Source organism: Rhinolophus sinicus, linkage group LG18, assembly GCF_036562045.2.
Source record: "Rhinolophus sinicus isolate RSC01 linkage group LG18, ASM3656204v1, whole genome shotgun sequence".
NCBI classification, from domain to species: Eukaryota; Metazoa; Chordata; class Mammalia; order Chiroptera; family Rhinolophidae; genus Rhinolophus; species Rhinolophus sinicus.
In genome coordinates, this window is record NC_133767.1 from 8,232,841 (window position 1) to 8,253,210 (window position 20,370).

A 20,370-nucleotide genomic window follows, 5' to 3' on the forward strand; every position below is an offset into this window, starting at 1 on the left:
GGAGGTGCATAGGCTGGTAGGACTGGGGTGGGCAGCAGGGCTGCCCCCAGGACAGAGTGTGTGTGTGTGTGTGTGTGTGTGTGTGGCTTTCTTCTTCCTTCTAATGAAGAGGACCCTGGCTGTGAGTGACAGGCTGGACGAGGGGTTACGGGAAACGTTTCTGGCAGATGATACACCTGCCTGAGCAGATTTGCCTTGGGTGTGAGTCATTGATTGGTTCTAGAACAGCCAATTCTGGAAATCCCCTACTGTTCTGGAAAATCCACAGGCAGGCTCGCTCAAGAAATGCCAGTGGGGAGGTGGGGGGTGAAGAAATAAGCAACAGTTGGTTCCAGCCTTCACCTCCCCCCCCACACACACACACATCCCGCCAGATGCCAACCGTGAGAAGATGGGAGGCAGGGCCTTCGCGATGTGCTCTGCCCCTCAGCATCCTCGCTCTGCCTGTCGCCACCCACCTGGCTCCCCAGTTGCCCCTTGTTTCTCTCACCTGCTATATCTTAAGTACGGAGGAGACACATAACGTTATACGGGGTTTCCGAAATTCAGTCACTTCTGGGCCACCTTCCAATTTTGCCATAGCCATGTGCCACGTCGGCTGTTATTTACTTTATATTTCTGTTTAAATCGAGTCACTGAAAAATGATAAGTCATTTAAAATGTATTTATATCTCTTCTATCAGTGGAAAACCAGTAAACTTGCCCTAAGTAGAGGGTAACTAGAAAGCTACATATAAGGAAAGCAGAGCAAACTGGTTAAAATGTAGCCGGAGCTTGTTCAGTGCAGAAGCCTCTTGATTCCACAGCTGCTCTCTGTCAGTCAAGGGAGATAAGCAGGTGTTAGAGAGGCGGTGCCCTCTATAGGCTGGCAGCACACTGGACTTCCATCCTGGAAGTGGTCAGGAGGTGTGGAAAATAACTGATACATTTCAGTTTTCCAGAAGCTTCCATGCATTGTGTTGCTGTGTCCCTGCTTGTGCGGGAGTTCCTGGAGAACTGAAATGAACAGGTATTGGATGCTTCTTAATGTGGCCGCATCCCTCACCTATGTCCAGCACACTACGTACATCCAGGATGTGTTTTTAACCGAGTGGGTGGAAGGAACTTGAATTTCTGTGATGCTGAAGAAAGCACTGTTGGAACCGTAGTGAGGGCTTGTCAGTGATTAATAAATGTTTGTTTCTACAAAGATGCAAATGACTGAATGATTTACTAGAATGTAAGCTCTAGGAAGACAGGGTTTTCCGTCTGTTCTGTTCACTTCTGTGTCCACTGCCCAGAGCAGTGCTTGGCACTTAATAGGTGCTCAGTGAGCATTTGTTGAGTCAATGAGCAAAATCAATGAATCCATGAATTAATGAGTGAGTGAATGAAGAAATGATTGAGCACATGAATGATTGTCAGTTTTTTCCCTAGATTCAAGAGACAGGCCTTTTGTAAAGCTGCAGGCCTCCACTGAGGCTGGCCAAGCCTTGAGATGGGAGCCAGAGGGTGGAGAGAGGAAACAAAAGAAACCAAGAGAAGCACAGGCTCAGGGCCCTGGCTGGGGCATCTGAAGGTTCCCCGAGCAGCAGCCCGTACTGGCAGATGGCTTCCATGGTCTGGGCTGGGGCAGGGCTGAAGGATGCAGCTAAACGCTCAGTGATGCTCCCTCCCCCACTCCAGCAATGAGCCCCCCGCCCCCCAGTAAGGACATCTAGATGGTACAGCGTGGGGCTCTTTTCCCCATGGGCAGTGTGGTGCCAAGAAGCATTTTTCATCTACAGAAGGCTTGATTTTCTTCTGTATCAGTTATTTTCCAAACCTGCTTCCTGAGCTTTGCATATCTGCAGCACCGCCCACCCCCCACCCCCCAAAGGGCAGGTGTCTGAGGAAAACCTCCAGGGTATCTAAGAGGTGTCCCCCATAGAGTGTTTATATGTCAGCTCACGTGCTGGGCACAGAAGATTTTGGGGGTAATGTTCAACCGTCGTGTTGCCAGCATCACTCTGGTTCTGTGGCTGGCTGAGGACCAGGTGAGGGGTCGGCCTTCCTCCTCGGTGGGCTTGGAAAGGGGCAGAGCAGCCTCCCCCCCCCGCCCCCCCGTAGTTCTGCGCCCTCATCTCAACCCCAGTGGGCAATGGGCATCCATTTGTCCTCTTGAAGTCCCAAAATGCTCTTTGTAGGCTTTTTTCTTACACTAATAGGGAAGCCAGGACTTTTAATTCTTTGGGGAAAAAATGTCTTTTAAGCAATTTCTTGGTACCTACAGAATATGAACCCAACCCAGCTAAAATAGTGATTGCAGTACCTGTTATAATTTGTGACTATTTCATAGCTCACGAAAAAGGGGAAAAATGAATGTAAAGCCCTTGAAGGCGGGGACTGGGTCTTATATGGGGGGTGGGAAAAAATGTACACACATGACTCATAGTCATCTTTTGTTATCGCTATATGTTGAGTATTACAATTTTAATACAGTTAAATACAGTTTTTCCTTTCTTAAAACGTGTATCCGTGTTTTTGGCACCCTCTGTATTTGCAGCCCCCACCACTCAGGAGCACTGGTGTGTTCAGGTGCCAGCAGTTTTCCCTGCTCTCAAAATCTGAGATGGACAGGACCATATACATATTAGGGCACCCTGTTCTCAAACCTTACTGTGCGTGAGGACCAGTGGGGCGCTAGCTAAAAATCCAGACTTCCAGATCCTACTGTGATCATTCATTCACTCATTCATTTATTCAATAAACGTTTATTGAGCTCCTGCTCTGAGTAGAGTCGCCAGATTTAGCAAAGAAAATTCAGGATGTCCAGTTAACTTTGAATTTCAGATCACGCAGTAGTTGAGACGTACTGAAAATGCTTTTTGTCAATCTGAAACTCACACATAACAGGCATCCTGTATTTTACCTGGCAGCCCTCAGTCTGCACCAAGCACTGCTCCTGGCAGTGGGGATACAGGGTGGACGAAACAAAGCCACTGGCTTCTCGGGGTGTACGTGCTAGCGAGGGAGACAGACAAGCAAACAGCCGATGGAAGGGTGTTGGGGGCACCGTGGCAGGTGCCACTTCGAGGCTTGTCAGGACCAGAGCACATGTAACCTGGCCAGTGGGTCCTGCCAAGTCTGGGGGGCATGCTGGCACCACCCACCCACGAAGACCCTTCTCATATCAGAGGGGCATGAAAACTGGAGCTGCTCACAGATCTAGGGCCGCTGGTGATGGTGGGAGGAGAAGGGGTGTTTCAGCTGTAGTGAGGTGACGTCGTTCAGTACTCTCGATTCTGTGTGTGCTTAAGGTTGGTTAAGTGTAAGGTCAGGTTCCTCTGGGAATGGACTGCGCTGGCCTGTCCGTTCTTTATTCGTCCTCTGATTCTTTTATTATGGAAAACTCCAAACACGCAGAAGTAGAGACTTATATTAAAGACCTGCGTATACGCAACATGTATATCAGCATTTTGCCGATCTTTGCTTGTGATTGACCTTTTTCTGATTTTAGCTTTATTTTCTATTGACATATATCAATCTCACAATAAAGGGTAAACAAAGCTTGATGAATTTTGAGGATGATTTTCTTCCCTACGTGTACGCACGTGAAACCTCCACCTAGATCAAGATGGAGAACGTTCCCAGTCCCCAGCGGGCTCCCTCCTGTCCCTTCCTGTCCTCTGTACTTTGATTTGTGGTGTAGAGCACAATGGTGGCATTATAAGGAGGGAAATACTGCTACAGATAAATAGAAAACTTTGAGTTTCTCTTCCTCCCCTTCTCCCTTTTTCGTTTCTCCTTCCTTTTTTTTTTTTCTTTCCTAGTTAATTTACTGAACTAGTTTTTTTTTTTTCTTCCTAGTTAATTTACTGACCTAGTTAATTTCCTGAACTAGTTATAACTAATCTACTGAACTAGTTATAAGGTAAACTCTGGATTGTAAAAGGATGTAGAAGAACCCAGATTAATTCAGGTAAAAGTGTGTTTAGAAATTCGCTGTTGCTTGGATTATCTGTGTTGGTCTTACAGGCCTGTCTCCCTCCCTTCCTGGCCTCCCTCCCGCTGAACACTAGTGGGCTAACTCCAGTGGATATTGGAGATTGACAGCAAAACCAACCTCGGCACCGGCCCCTTCCCAGAGTTCACAGGGTCCTGGTTGATGAGAGGAGCCGAAGCTGCTTTCCCAAGGTTCTTAGGAAGAGTGAGGCCCCTGCCCCACAGGTGTTTAACGGTGGGAAAGGAGTCATTTAAGCAGCTGCCCCAAGGCTGAGCTGATTGAGCCCACGCCTCCATGATTCCGGCATGTTTCCCCGCAGACGCTGCAGGAGATCTTCCAGGCGGAGAACACCATCATGCTGCTGGAAAAGTCCATCATGGCCAAGGAGTGCCCGCTGAAGGTGGCACAGACGAGGCTGGAGTGCCGGACCTGGCGCCCCAACGTGGAGCTGTGCAGGGATCCCCCACAATTCAAGTGAGTGGTGCAGACCCAAAGGGGAAGAGGTGGGTTTTGCGAGCTCCCAGGGAACTTAGGTCTGAAAACTGGCCTCTCCACCAATCAGGAGGTCTAGTCCCACAACTCAACAGGGCACTGGGCGAGGGTCTGGAGTTCTGGGGGTCCCACTGATAGCCTCCCATCACAGAGAAGGCCCTCCCCTCTGCACTGCAGCCTTCTCAGCTGCCTCCACCAGGGATGGTTCTGTAGCGCTGTTGCATTCTGGGAACCCCCTAGCTTTCCCTCGAAAGCTAAGGAGAGAGACCCTCTCAGGCCAGAGACGTGCCCTTTGGCCCATGGTTGCTTCAGCCTCTCTCTGTCTGTAGGCTCCCGTGAAAGAGGCACCCAGCCCACACCTCACTCACTCTCCATCGCAGCCTTTGTAAAGTTGTCACTTGTGAGCCACTAGGATAGCCTGATCCCACCTGTCCCTTTCAGCTAAGGAAGGGCTGTTTCTGTTGCTAAAGGGCCTCCTCACAGGAGAGGGGTGAAAAGCTCAGGCAGCCCCAAAAACAGAGTGTGTGAGCCTGGGGTAAGAGCTTGGATGGGACGACGGCCAGGCAAAGAAGAAACGTCAGACATGGGGGATTATTTTTCCATGACGTGATGTGTAACTTGGCAGGCCACTTGGCTGTTCTGTTCCCTCCATGTTACGGCACCGTATTCATTCTCTTTTGCTGCGTAACAAATTCCCCCACAACTCAGTGGCTTGTCCTCTTGAACCTAGATATAGAGAAGAGAGATGAAGTAAAGAGAGGGAGGAAAACTATTCTGATTGAAAATGCTGGGTGGTTCCATGTGACGGTGTTTGCACGGCCCCAGTTTATGCCTGAGATAATGGGAAACAAGCTGGGGGCGGGCAGGGACAGCGTCTTGAAAGCCTGGCTTCCTGCTCCTCCGCCTGCTGCGGGCCCGGAAGGTCTCACCCTGGAAGTGGGTGCGGTGCGGCCAGGGTCCTGGGTGAGTGGTTGGGGGAGGTGCTCCTGGCCCTTCCTCTACCTGTCCCTGTTTCTCAGTTGCTCAGGTTGGGCTCCGGCCCCCCTGGGCAGAGGGCTCTGATAAGCCCTTTGTCTACACCACGGGACTTAACGGGTTTAGGGGAGTGACCAGATGTTGTCCTAGAGGACCTTCTGCTCTTGGACAAGCTCCTTGCCTCCTGGTCCATGAGCTGTGCCACTGAGAGGGGTCGACAGGGGGCATGGATGGGCATGTTTGGCTCAGGAGCCCCAGGCAGCACGTGTGCACGTGTGTGTGTGTGTAGTATGTGTCTGTGCATATATGTATGTGTGTACACACTGTGCATGCATGTGTGGATGTGCGTGCGTGTGCGTGAGTGTTGGGAGTGAAGCAGATAACGGGACTCAAGCTGTCTGCATTCTCTGGCAGCTGCTTTGCCTCCTTGTGCTTTGCCTTCCTTGCCACCCATTCCCACCTCTGGGTCTTCTTTTTCCTCGTCCTCCTGCAGACGGCCCCTCTTCTCCTGACTCCCTCTAACTGCTCAGGTCCCACCCCTGCCCATTCCCCAGGATGAATGCCCATTTAAATTTGCATTTAAAGTGAAATAAAATTTAAAAGTCAGTTCCTTATTCTCACAAACCACATTTCAAGTGGTCAGTAGTCCGTGTGGCTAGGGGCGACTGTATTGGACAACACAGAGCAGTTCCGTCACTGGAAAGTTCTGTTGGGCAGCGCGGCTCTAGAGATCTCCAAGGAGAGAAGGGTTTCCAGGCCGCTGCTGTCACCTCTCCCTAGCTCGGGGTGGCCACAAGGAAGCTCACCATGCTGTCAGCTCAGGTCCTTGCAACAGTGCGTCCTCCCATCCTGGGCACAGCTTCATTGTCGCTTCCCCCCGAGGTGCGCCCCATGGGACAGCCCCACCATCACAGCTCACATGACCATGAACTGCGTGGCGTAAAACAGCAGATACTAATTCTCTCACAGTTTTGGAGGCCACACATCTGAAATCAAAGTGCCAGCAGGGTTGGTTCCTTCTGGAGGCTCTCAGAGGGTCTGCGCTGTGCCTCGCCTGGCTTCTGGAGGTGGCCTCTAAATCCAGGATGACCTCCTCTCGAGATCCTTAACTTAATGACCTCTGCAGAGACCCAATTTCCACAGGCACCAGGGGTTTGGACTCAGACACACTTTTGGGGGGCACTGTTCAATCCGCTCAATCTGGATCTCGAAATAACCCCTAACGTCTGTCCTGCCTCCACTCTTACCCCCTTCTAATCAGATCTTTACATAGCAGCCTGGAGTGCAGTCCAAAATTCTCATCAGCGTATCATTCCCCCATGTCAACCCCCTCCCCCACTGGCTTCCCAGTGCACTGGGAACAAAATCTGAGCCCCTCGACTTTGCATGTCCTCTTCTCTCTAGAACCTCCACTGTCCAGTTCCACAGCCACCAGCTGCCTGTGGCTCTTCCATTTACATTGAAAAGATTTGAAATGAAATACAATTAAAAATTCAGTTCCTCGGTTGGACATCATGAGTCTCCTGAGCCCCAGGTGGCGGGTGGCGGCCATGTTGGGCAGGGCAGGGACAGCGCATCGGCATGGCACAGAGCACTGCCACACAACACGTCCCTCACGGTCTCACATGGCCGGCTCCTCTCGCCTCTCTTCAGCTCCCAAGTGTCCTCCTCAGAAAGGCCTCCCTGGTGCCTTTAGAAGGTTCCACAGAAGCAGAGCTTCAGGAGCAGGGGAGTGGGAGTCAGCATAGGGGGCCCAGCTTCACACTGGTCCCACGGGGGACTCTGGAGCATGAAGGGCACCAAGGAGCTGGTCCCACCTTGAGGCAGGGGGTGGCCTTTTGTGACCCTGTGTCAGTGAGCCATCGTCTTTGGAGAAGTGTGAACCTATGAGCCATCAGTAGCCAACACTTAGAGCAGCTGGGGACAGTTGCCCGAGCCAGTGAGGGGGGCCTGAGCAGTGGACACTGCACCTGGCCATCTTATCAATATAAGATGGATAAGATGGCCGTTACCTGGTGTGGTTTTTTTAAAAAAAATAAAATACACATAACATAAAATGTACCATTAGTGATGTTTAAAATATTCACAGTGTTGTACAACCATCCCCACTGTCTGCCTCTGGAATGTTTTCGTTGATTTCACCCAAAAGGAGATCCCGTGCCTATTAGCAGTCACCTTCCCTCCAGCCCTTGGTCACCACTAATTTACTTTCTGTCTCTATGGGTTTGCCTGTTCTGACATTTCATAGAAATGGAATCATACGACATATAACCCCTTACGACTGGTTTCTTCAAGGTCCATCCGTGTTTTCACATGTATCGTGCTGCATTCCTTTTTATGGCTGAATAATATCCCGTTGTCTGGATAGACCCCCTTTTGTTTATCCATTCATCTCTGCATGGACGTTTGCCTTGTTTCCACCTATTGACTCACGTGGTGAGGGCTCCAGAAGTTTTCGTACAGGTATTTGAGTGTCTGGTTTGAACTCTCACAGGCAGGTAGGTGCCCAGGAGTGGAAAGGCTGGGCCGTACGGTAAGTCCCGGTGAAGTTACAGGAGCAGCCGGATTGCTTTCCAGAACATCCTGTCCGCTTCTCCCTCCACGCTCGTCACCCTCCGTAGCTCTGTTGTGCGTTCATGCTTGTCTTTGCTCAACGGCTGAGCCTTGCCTGTGTGGCTCCCTGCAGTCTCCCAGCGCCTGGCACAGTGCCTGGCGCGCAGTAGGTGTGTGTGTGTGTGTTGAACAGCGGGCTGAACTGTGCTTCCCCTCTGCTCTGGCCTCAGGCTCCTGAACGAGGTGTTCACCATCGATGACACTCTGCAGACCCTCAAGCTGAGGCTGCGGGAGACGCAGAACACGTTGCAGCTGCTGCTGACGACCAAGTGCCAGCTGGAGCACGAGCTGGCCATCAAGGCGAGCTCCCTGTGCATCGACAGGCAGTGCATGGGCATGCGCAAGACGTTTCCCAGCACCCCTCGCCTGGTGGGCTACACCTGAGCTGCCGCCGCCAGCCCTCGGCACCCTGCTCCGGGCCCGTTCCTCACGCAGCATAAAGTTTGAAAAGGCAGAAAAGCTAAAGAGTCATTTTTCTTCCTTTCCTCCTATCATGGAAACGTACATGTATACACTGAGAGTCAAATAAATGTGCCTAAACCAAAAATCCTGGTGCTCGTTTCTCGCTGCAGAACCGGCCTCGTGGCAGACGGTGACCCCTTGGGGACAGAGCATTGCGAGGTGGTCAGCATCCCCAGGAATGGAAGAGGCCGCATTTTTAAAAACCTGTCTGTCCCTTTAGGAGCACCGTGTAGACACCAGAGCTGAGAGACCAGAGCCCGCCTGTCACTTAGGAGCTGTGTGGCCTTGAACAAGCTCCCAGCCCAGCCTGAGCAACAGCGTCTATACAGTGAGGTGAGTCCAAGTTGGAGGTGACTGTCAGCTGTGTGGGACAGTGCAAAACAATAGGCGCTGGAGTCAGAAGTCCTGGGGTTAAAACCCAGCTTTGCTAGAGGGGGTGTTTTAGAAGTTGCTCTGGGAGAAGGAGGTGGCAAAATCAGTTCTGTGGTTGGGGCAGGAAGACGCAGGTAGGGGTTAAAATAAAGCCATACGAAGCAGTAACGTTGCTTCAAAATGTGAAACGTAGAATTACTATACAACCCAGCAGTGGTACTCGTGGATATGTAACTGAGAGCATTGAAAACAGTCACTCAAACAAAATCTTGCACACGAAGCTTCATAGCAGCACGAACCACAATAAGCAAAGGGTGGAAACCACCTAACTGCCCATCGCTGGGTGAGTGGGAAAATAAGACGTAGTCTAACCGTGCAATGGACTAGTACTCAGCCATCAAAAGGGAACAAAGCCCTGATACCCGCTACAACACGGATGAACCTGCAGACAGCATGCTCCTGAAAGAAGCCCGACACGATTCCGTTTGCATGAAATGTCCCGAACAGGCAAATCCATAGAAAGAGCAGATTGATGGTTGCCAGGGAGAGAGGAACAGGCAGTAACTGCTTAGTGGGTACAAGGTTATATTTTGGAGGCCTGCGCTGTTTGGGGACTAGATCGAGGTGGTTCCTCACTGTGTCTTGAACAGAGAGGAAGTTGAGGCAGAAGTGGGTGGGATTCCCGTGAGAGGAGTAGCGTGGTCAAAGGCAGGGAGCTCGTGTGGAGGCAGAAGCTCTTGGAGAGGCGTGTGAGGCTCTAGGAGGGTCCCGAGGCCACATCACGGATGGCAGATAGTTTTGACTTTCGTAAGGTCTGTGTTTCCCAAACTTCATTCACATCAGTGCTTCCGAGGTGTAATGTGCGTAGCAAGGTCACCCGGAGACCTTGTTAAAAGGCAGATTCTGGGTCGAAAGGTCTGAGGTGGAACCTAGATTCTGAATTTCTAACCAGCTCCAGAGACGGCCCAGAGACCACACTGCGCGTAGCAAATAACACCTCCCCAATTTTGGCCATAACCGAGTACCACCTTTACCGTTATTCACTCAATCTTTTAAGTTACTGCACTTTAAAAAAGATTTCCGATTTATTTTAAAGGCAATTGACAGCATGACTGCAGTCAGGAAGCCTGCTTTGCCTACGGTTGAACAAAACAAAATATTGCTAATGTCTGGCTAGGGAATATTATCTGAAACCTTCTCTTCTTTTGTTCAAAAGGGAGACCAGCCAGTCTTAACGAAGAGTTAAAGGGCGCTTAGCATCCAGGGGAGACTCTCCTTGAGGTAAGTTTGCTTGAAAGACGATGGAACAGTCACTGTACAAATGAATTTCAGTGCTACTTAAGGCCTGCCTGCACATAGTCTGGAGCCCACCGGTTCCCGGAAGTGGCGATGTGAGTGGCCAGATTGGTATTTTAGAAATAATCCCTCCATAAGGAGAAGGAAGGTGGAGGGAGGTGGGGAGACCAACTGTTAGAATTTCAGGCACAAGACACAGGACCTGGATTAGGACAGGTGCTTGAGGAATATTCCTGAGGTTGGAACCAGAATCCTTGGAGTGTGAGTTGTAAGGGGCAAGTGGGAGACCAGGTGAGGCAGAGACGCCAGGCTTGGGCAGCTGCTTCCTTAAGGAGGGGAGTGAGAAGGGTGGTAAAGGCAGAGAGAAGTGGGCTACTTCCCGTTCATGCAAGGAGTTTGAATCATCGCAGAGGGATGTCCTGGTGTAAATATCTGAAAGGCAGGTGGAAATGGGGTCTTAGAGCTCAAGGGGCTGCAGGAGAGACCCAAACCCTCAGCAATACATGGGCTGGTGCAGGGGATCTGAAGAGTGAAAAAGGTTCCCCTTGGGATGTGATGCTGGGTGGGCAGAGGACCAAGGGCGGAAGAAAGGGAGCATGGAGAGAGGCAGAGAGCTTGGCAGAAGCAACGTCGAGGGGATCTCGGGAACAGCTGTCAGAGTGGGGATGTTGAGATGGAGAATAAAGAAAGCCCTTGGCAGCGGGCATCCGAAGCAGGCCATTGACCCGGACACCCATGGGTGTCCACTTTTGGAAAGCAAACTGGCAACATGTGTCCAGAGACTTAAAAATACCCCTTCCACGTATGAATGTCTTTCTTAAGACGATGCCATTAGAAAACTATCCCAAATGCAGACCCAGAGGTGTGTTAAGGAGCTATTTATCATAGGAAGCCTCTGAAAGTTATTCAACAGTTGAGAGAAAAGCTAAGTAAAGTATAGCACAGCCAAGTTGAACTAGGAAGCTAGAAACAAGATGCTCCCCAAATACTTGGATGCCAAAGGAATATGCTTGTGAGGTTAAAGGATACAGGAAAAAAGATTGCATTGAAATCTACTGGAATGTTAACAGAGTTTAGTAAGCAACTGCTGGGTTCTTGTTTATATTATGAATTTTCTACAGTGAACATGTGTTCCTTTGTTAGGAGGAAATGCTTTTTTAAATAGACTTTTTATTTGGCAGTGGTTTGAGACTTAAAGAAAAGTTGCAAAGACAACATAGAGCCTTCTCATGTACCCTTCACCCACCTTCCCCTGATGTTGACATCTTATATAACCGTTTGTTACGGTGCATTTGTCAAAACGAAGAAATGAACATTAATGCATTGGGTAACAGACCCAAACTCCAGGATTTGTTTTTCCACTGGCTTCCCTTTTTCTCTTCCAAGATCCAATCCATGGTGCCACGTTTCCATGTAATTACTAGTCTCTGTCTGGGACCACTTCTCAGTCTTTCCTTGTATCTCATGACCTTGACAGTTTAGAAGAGTACTTGTATCTGCAGGTATTTGTCAAATGTCCCTGAATTGGGGTTTGTCTGATGTTTTTCTCCTGATGCGTCTGGGGTTACAGGTTTGGGGGAACACCACAGAGGTGACGTGCCCTTCTCATGCCCTCGTACCAGGGTGTTCATGATGTCCCTAGGTCGTCACTGGTGATGTTAGCCCGATCGTTTGCTTAAGGGGGTGACTGCCCGGTCTCCACTCTGCAGTTTCAGCTTTTCCTTTCCACACTCTACTCCTTTAGAAATGAGTCATTAAGTCCAGCCCACACCCAAGGAAATCAGGGATTAGGAGGCAGAGTATTTACATATATTATTTGTAATTCTTCTAGAGGAAAAATATGTCCCTTCCCCTTATTTGTAACTATCATTTCTTTGTATCAATGTGTATGTACTCATGAATATTAATATTAATGCTTTGCATTATAATCCAATGCTAATTTACATATATTGTTTATGGTGTTGCTCAAATTGTTCCAGCTTGGCCATTGGGTGCTCTTTCAGGTCGGTTCCTGTGTGCGTTTGACACGCACCCATCCTTTTGGTTTGTGATCACCCCCTTACTTTCTGGTACTGTAGGGTGCTCCAGGCTCATCTTGAATTTTTTTCCTGCACCAGCGCTACAATCAGTCATTTCTCCGAGGTTCCTTTTATTAGAAAACAGTATGTAGAAAGCGAGGTCTGGGAGGTGGGTGTGTTCATTGTTAAATTTCTTTTCAATTTTTCTTATTGTAGTAAAATTCACATAACATACACTTTACCATCTTAACTGTTTTGAACTATACAGCTCAGTGGTATTGGATACATTCACATTGCTGTGCAGCCATCACCACCACCCATCCCCATAATTCTTTTCATCTTATAAAACTGAAAGTCTATGCCCGTTAAACAATAACTTCCCACTCTCCCCTCCTTCCGGCCCCTGACAACTACCATTCTACTTTCTGTCTCTATGATTTTGACTAAGTACCTCGTATACGCAGAATTATATACCGTGTTTCCCCAAAAATAAGACCTAACCCGAAAATAAGCCCCAGTTAAGATCGTCAGCCAGGTGGACACATTTCGTACGTTATGACGATGTTCCAGAAGAAGATGACATGACTGTATTTGAATATATGTAGATTGTTGTACATGAAAAAATAAGACATCCCCTGAAAATACGCCGTAATGGGTCTTTTGGAGCAAAAATTAATATAAGACCCAGTCTTATTTTCAGGGAAACATGGTAGTGTTTGTCTTCTTGTGACTGGTTTATTTCACTTAGCATAATCTCCTCAAGGTTTATCCAGGTTTTAGCACATGTTAGAATGTCCTTTTTAAGGCTGAGTAATATTCCACTGTATGGATGGACCACATTTTGCTTATCCATTCATCCGTCGATAAACACTGGCTTCCACATTTTAGCTCTTGTGAATAACGCTGCTATGAACATGGGTTTGTACAAGTATCTTTTATTTTTTAATTTTTTTTAAGATTTTTTTTTTTTTAATTGGGGAACAGGTACAGGACTTTATTGGGGAACAGTGTGTACTTCCAGGACTTTTTTTCCAAGTCAAGTTGTTGTCCTTTCAATCTTAGTTGTGGAGGGTGCCGTTCAGCTTCAAGTTGTCCTTTCAGTCTTAGTTGTGGAGGGCGCAGCTCAGCTCCAGGTCCAGTTGCCATTTTCTAGTTGCAGGGGGCACAGCCCACCATCCCTTGCGGGAGTTGAGGAATTGAACCAGCAACCTTGTGGTTGAGAGCCCACTGGCCCATGTGGGAATCGAACCAGCTGCCTTCAGAGTTAGGAGCATGGAGCTCTAACCACCTGAGCCACCGCGCCGGCCCTACAAATATCTTTTTGAGACCCTGCTTTCAGTTCTTTGGGCTGTATACCCAGAAGGGGCATTGCTGGATTGTATGGTAATTTTATCTGTAATTCTTTGAAGAACCACCATGCTGTTCTTACTAATAAGAGTTCCAGTTTCCCTGTATCCTCGTCAATGCTTGTTATTTTCTAGGTGTTTTTGTTTTTGTCATTGTTTGTTTTTGGTAGTAGCCATCCTAGCGGGTATGAGATGTTCTCTTATTGTTGTATTGATTTGTACTTCCCTAATGATTAGTGATGTTGGGTGTGCTCATTGTTAAGAAATTTTTTTAATAAGGAAAAAAAGAGAGGCTGCTGGGTTTGGTGCCCAGGAGGCTTTGGATGGGCTGTAAAAAGTGGTATAGCTGGGTGATGGGGCAGAAGACAAAGTGGAGGGAACGGGGCTACCCTGAAATTGTAGTCACTTCCGTGCCCGTAGTCCCGGCACACAGTGGGTGTGTCCCACAGTACTTTATTCAGCAAAGAGTAAGTGGACAAACAAGTATAACACATGCGTGTATATCCACCTTGGACTGGTGGGTTATTTTTGAGTTTTAGGAGGAAAGGGTGTGGTGGCCTTTGGATGTGGGTAAGGTAAACCTCCCACCCATCTGCTGTTTACAACTGAGGGACCAGTAATGTGGGATCTCACTGTGGCTCGCAGAAGCTGGCACACTGAGCACAGCCACGCAGGGTGTCACCCCTGCTGTAGCCCAGACAGGAAATCCTAGAGTCAACTGCAAGTGCGGGCTCCCTGCCAGGCCTGGGAACACATTGGGAGAACTTGGAGGACCTCCCAGTTGACTTGCTTTCCTTGTTGGCTCAGGAGGGGTGCTGTCCAGCTGGCCCCGGGGAACACACCGCTCCCTAAGCGGGGTGTGTGACTGTGTGTGTGTGTGCGTGAGTGTGTGTGCACACGGGCGTACAAGCATGTACTCACGCTTCTAGCCTTCTGCCTCCATGGCCTAACCGAGCATTTCATCATTTTTTCAGAAGACCAGGTTTGTGCTAGAAACCCAGCAGGCTTTGGAGGCAAAGTGAGAAATGCCAAGAAAGGAAAGCGCTGAAGATGTAGGGACGGGCAAGGCTGATGGGCATATGCCTCGGTCTCAATCTGTAGGAAGCCTTCAAAAATACATTGAATTCATTGCCAACATTTGAATAATAACTTCTGCCTCAAAATATGTATTTTTTGGCTTCTCTTAAACATGGGATGACCTGGCCGCCCTGTGCCCACGTCCCCGTGTGGCTGAGGCCCTGAGCCTGCGGCGCTCACTTTGCTCCAGTCCCCACCACGCCCCGTTGCCACACACCAGTCCTGCGTCACTCACATGTGGTGCCTGATGACCCTGAAGGCAGCTAATTGTCTCCTCCGCCTTGTTGAGACTCCCTGAAAGACCCTTTGATCCAGCCTAGAAGATTGAGGCCCAGGGGTTACAGAGGAGAAGGGACTTCAAGGGGGGTCATGCAGCTACAGAGGAGGCAGCTTTGGGGTAGGGACCAGGTCACCTGACTCCTGTCCAGCTGACTTCCTGTGATGCCGTGCTTCTTCCTGTGTGAATTGTTCAGAGTTAATTATTGTGCCAGACGCCAAAAGGGACTCTCTGTCCTTGCAGTCCGTTTCCCAGTTGGGGTGCGTTAAAAGAAGGGGCATGGGGGCTAAGATATAAAGGCTGGAGCTGTTAGGGGCCAGGGTGCTTATTAATTTGAACACTAGTGTAATCTCTTTCCCAATTCCATTTCACTAATTCATCAAAGTCTAGGAAAAAGCATAGTAAAACTTCAGTAGTGACGCTCTAGGAATGCAAAAGTCCTGGGGATTTTTCATTTTCTGGTTAAGGAAGGGGATCCAGAAGGCCCCCTTTTTTTGGTTTGAACTTTAGAATCACATGATGTTTCTCGTGTGAGTGGATGAAAGGGTAGATGGAGCTGGTGAGGTCTTCAGGAGGTGAGACTTCCAAGGCCTCTCTGGAAAGCCCCATCCAGGGAGGCACTGGCCCTCGCTCGCCATCACACAGCAAGTCGGAGGTGGAGCCATGCTCCCCGTTCTCTGCAGAACTCCCAGGCCTGCTGCAGGAAGCCCTGCTGCAGGGTCTCGCCCGGTCAGGAGAGCTGAGGGGGCAGATTGAGTCCGTCTTTGCTGAGCATGACCTTGAAGACCCGCGAGTTGTACCTTCTGGTCTAGGCATGAAGGTGGCCGTGGATTAGGGAGCACAAGAGAGCTGTCCTTGGAAGCCACCGTACTCAATATGAAGGTGTTTTCATGCATTCATTCATCCATTCATTCATTCATGTCTTCATTTGAAATGTTCACTGAGCTCTTGGCACATGCCAACACCTGTGCTGGGCATTGTGGCCCCAGCAGGGACACACCAGGCCAAGTCCTGCCTTTGTGGAACTCACAGCCACAGTTGTTTGTCAGACGTCCCAGGGGCAAATAGTTCTGTTTCACTGAGGGGTTAAATGAGATTTTTAAAAATGGGCTTCAAACGTATATACTGTTCTCTTGTAAAAGGGAACTTGCGAGGCCTTCTTTTATTCAACAGCCAGGTCAGAAGAGGCACCTGGGTCTGAAATTCCCTGAAGGTGAGCTCCGCCTGCTCCACGGGGACCCATCTGCCCTTTGCTCTACCAGGCAGCGTGCACAGGCCCTGCTCCACCCCAGGCCTCTGCCGCGGGTCTGTTCACTGAGTCCACCCCAGTCCCTTCACCACAGGCTTCCTCCCATAGCCGTCTGTCCCGGCCTCATGGGCCTGTAAGTGATGCATTGCAAACTGCATGTACTTAGTCAGTAAGATCAGTTTTAACGTGTGTCCGGCCCAGAAACCGTATCCACAGTAGAGACAGTGAACGAATCCGTTCCCCCCAAAGCCTCCTCACTCCCCCTGTTGTCCCTCCCTCAGCTGGGCATCACTGGTTTGCTTTCTGCGGCGGGAGATTAGTTTGTGGTTTCTAGAATTTTCAGAGTTTAGTGCAGTCAGTGTAACTGTTTGGAGATGCTCCCCTGTTGTTGCAACAATAGTTTTTGGGTTTTTTATATTTTTATTGTTGAGTAGTCCCCTGTGTTTCCCATTATAATATGAGTAAAACCCAGACCTCATTCTATAAACCTGCAGGGAATGCTCCCTGCGTCCCTCCACAGCCACAGCCCTGTCATCTCCCCACTCACGATGCACCGGCCATACTCTCTTTGTGACCCATTCCTCAACACACTCAGCTGATGCCTGCCCCTGGGCCTTTGCACTTGCTGTCCCCTCTTCCTGGAATACTTTTCATTGACCGCTCTTCCTCCCCTCCCACCTCCGAGACTCTCCTATGACCTTGTCTTACATACTTCACAGCACTTAACACATGAAATCCACAAGAACGGGATGAGTGAATGAGGGAAACTATAAGCGACCATAAATCACTTCTGTCATGATGCTTAGGTGTAAGTTAAAAGCGCTGCTACAAACTCAGTGAGACAAAGATAGAATTACCATCAACTACAGAGCTTGAAGAAACCTCAGGACATCGTGTAAGATGCCCAGACTGGAACTGAGTGGTGCATTTGAATCCCCACTTCAAGAAACAGTGACTTGAGACTCGAACCCAGCTCCAGGGCTCTCTTTGTCCCCACTGCCTGCTGTCTTATCCTCAGAAGGCCTGGCTTGATTCCCTGGGGATGATCCCAGAGGGAGACCTTGAGCCCCCAGCACCCCTGTCCCTGGGTTCCTCACCCCCACCCCGCACTCTCCCCTCAGTTGTAGGTTTCACGACGTCCAGCTCGTGGTCCACACAGGGCTCATCAACATGAGGAGACTCACTCCCCACTCTGGGGGCTGGACCCGACCACCCCAGGGATTGGGGACCCTGGACATTTAGTTTGTTCAGATACTTTCCCAGCCTCTAACATCAGCAGGGCCTGGAGCGCAGTCTCCCCTTTCCTAGGCACCTCTTCCCCTGCTTCAATCCCACTCGGCGCCTACTCACTCCCACTGTCTCCCACTCTCAGGCTCCTGTATCTCCCTCCTGACAACACCACCAGCTTCCCCTGCCCAGAAACAGTGCCACCACCTGTCCCTCCCTAAGTAAATGCCACCCCCCACTCTCCACCCCACCTGGCAGTCCGCTTTGATTCCTCTTCTCTCACATCCCACATTGAATCCATAAGCAAGACCTTCATAATCTCTTCTGAACTTGACCGCTGCTCAGCTTCTCCATGACCCGCTAGACAAGCATCCACCGCCTCTCACCTTGGTGAGGATGGGGGATGAAGATGACTGGCCCCACTTACAGATGCCACCAGGAGAGAAAGGGCCCCAAACAATGGACACAACTAATCATCTGTGAGGCAGATGGGAGTCGGCGACCTTTCAGAAAAGGTCATTTTTGAAGTCACACAGACCTGAACTGGGAAGGTTGCCAAACTTCAGGGAGCCTCAGTCCCCTTATCTGTATAATGGTCGTCCTCTGTAAGGATCCCTAGGGAAGCCTCGGAACTAGGAGAGGGTCCTTGGGCCCACGTGAGCATCAAGACACAGGTAGGAAAATCATAACGCATCTCAAACAGAAGCTAAACTGCGATTTAAATGTTTGTAGATGTGTTCACCCGGTACATTATTGAATTGGTACTGGCCTTCTGCCGTGACCAATTTTTCTTGACAAATCCTGAAAAGAGGACTCTTTCATGTGGGGAAGGGGCTTCTTAATCAGTGTTTAAAAGGGGTGGTGGTATAATGTCATGGCTAAAAGCAGGGCTTTCAAATTAGACCTGGGTTCTAAATTTCCGCTCCCTACTAGCCGTCTTGCTCTCGGGAGAGCCACGTAACCATTCTGAGCCTTAGTTTACTCATCCATAAAATGGGGCCGATAATACTTTCATTGTTAACCAAACACCCTTTTGTAGGGTGATTGTTAAGACTAATCTGACTCTGCATATAAAGGTATCCAGTAGTATTTTTAAAATAACACCTCACATTTATTGAGTACTTTCTGTGTGCCAGGCAATATTTTAAAAGTACTATCTGATTTAATCATCCCTCAGCCTTGGAACATGGGTTCTATTTATCCTATCATTTTATGGACTTGGCAGTTGAGAAGTTAAAAACTTGCCCATTGTCACAGTGAATAAATGGCTGCTGAGGCAGGACTAAAGTCCAGCAGTGTGACTTCAAGGTCTGAACCTAACACCACAGCCTTCTAAATATAGGAAAAGCCACTGTTTAGGGTGGACCTTGAGTCCAAGAGGGGTCTGGCAAGGCCACTGGCAAAGGCCAGCCCCAAAGGGTGGTCTAAAGAGACAGAGGACCCCATAGCCTTATGCACCAAGCCCCTGGCTAGGAGAACAGCATTTCTCTGTTCTCAGCTAACAAATAGCATGAATAATAATGATGGTTGGAGAGAACATCTTGAATGCTTGTGAGATGCCATGTGCTTTACCCTCTATCTCAGGATCCTTTAAAGGAGCTGCTATGCTTGTCTCCACTTTACAGATGAGAAAACTGAGGCACAGAGAGGCTGGGTCACTTGCTCACAGTGACACAGCTATGATGAGCTGGCACTAGCCCCCAGGTGGCTCCCCACTGGCACTCCCACCCCCCCACACACCCACACCCACACCCACACGTACCAGCCAGCATCAGGCAACAAGGCACTGGGAGGGAGGCGGCTGCATTTTTCGCTTTGCCCAGAAATGTCAGTGCGTCACCATCACACAAAGTCCTGGCTGTTTGCTCCTGTGGTTCCTGGGGTGCTCTTGACAAGTGTCCCCTCACGCAGACTGAGGGGGAGGGGCAGGAATGGGAGGCAGGTTCAAAGCACACAATTAAAATTCCTGAGGAACTATGTGGAATCCTTCTATTCCTCCCCTAAAAACACACAGAACATTCTTGGTCTCTATGTATTGGGCTGGGGGCTGGGCTTTCAGCCTCTTGCACCTTCTCTGGTCCCACGTGACCACAGAAGGGCTGCCGGCTGGAATTCTCTGTGTCCCAGAGACAGCCAGCCGGTCCTTCCTCCTCCCCACCCAACTATGCTGCTTGGGATGCCTGGCGCTCCTCTGGGGGCAGGCACGGGTGCAGGCACCCATGGGGAGCAGATCCCAGGATAGCCTGAGTGGGAGGTGTCTGAGGGGCTGCTGGCCTGGTCCCTCCCCTGCCACATACCTGGCGGGCTTGGGCCAGGCTGTGTGTGTGTCCTGAGAGGAGTGCAGCCCCAGGCTGTTGGTGGTCTCAGAAGAGGAGGGAGACCGCCAGCTGAGGGTGTGAGTCAGAGAACTGGCCTTCCTAAGAGGTGTGTGGCCTCCTATCTTGATAAGGGGTCATCCTGATGTGGGCTGAGAAGCGGCCAGTGAGCCCTGACGTCCTGGCGGGGCAGAACTAAGACACTTCCACCCAGGTCCCCCTCACTTTTTGGCGTCTGGGGGTAGGAAGGCATGGGGAGTGATTGCTTAACAGTCTCCCCTGGGGGTGAGGGAAATGTTTCGGAACTAGTTAAAGGTGATGGTTATACAACACTGTGACTGTACTAAACACCAACGAATTATACACTTTAAATGGTTAATTCGTGAATTTCACGTGTGAATTTCATCTCCGTTTCTGAAGAAGGAGAAAGAGAATCAGCTATGGCTGGTGCAGCCCAACCCATTCCCTCCTCCTTCCAACCTTGTGTGTGGAACATTGCCATTAGATCCCAGAAAACATATCAAAAAATTGGAAAATAGTTCGAAATTTTGTGTAAAAGATCGAAATACACATCCAAATGTAAGAAGCCCTTGCGCTTGGGAACCTGTGATTTTAGCGTCCACTCAAGCACAGGGGCCACACAGCAGGAACCCAAGGGCCTCCTCGCATTTTGCTCCTCGCTTGCCT

The 20,370-nt window shown here is 49.7% G+C and overlaps 1 protein-coding gene across 4 annotated transcripts in view; it reads left to right on the forward strand.

The window, feature by feature from the left end:
• The window catches only part of TEKT5 (tektin 5), a 52,187-nt gene extending 43,596 nt beyond the window's left edge, over nt 1-8,591 (forward strand). For all 4 annotated transcript variants that reach the window (XM_074322577.1, XM_074322578.1, XM_074322576.1 and 1 more), the window contains 2 exons: nt 4,284-4,438; nt 8,215-8,591. In XM_074322577.1, coding sequence (XP_074178678.1) covers nt 4,284-4,438; nt 8,215-8,428 — 369 coding nt within the window. In that variant the 3' untranslated portion in view covers nt 8,429-8,591. The remainder of the gene's footprint in view (nt 1-4,283; nt 4,439-8,214) is intronic.
• The last annotated feature ends 11,779 nt before the right edge of the window (nt 8,592-20,370 follow it).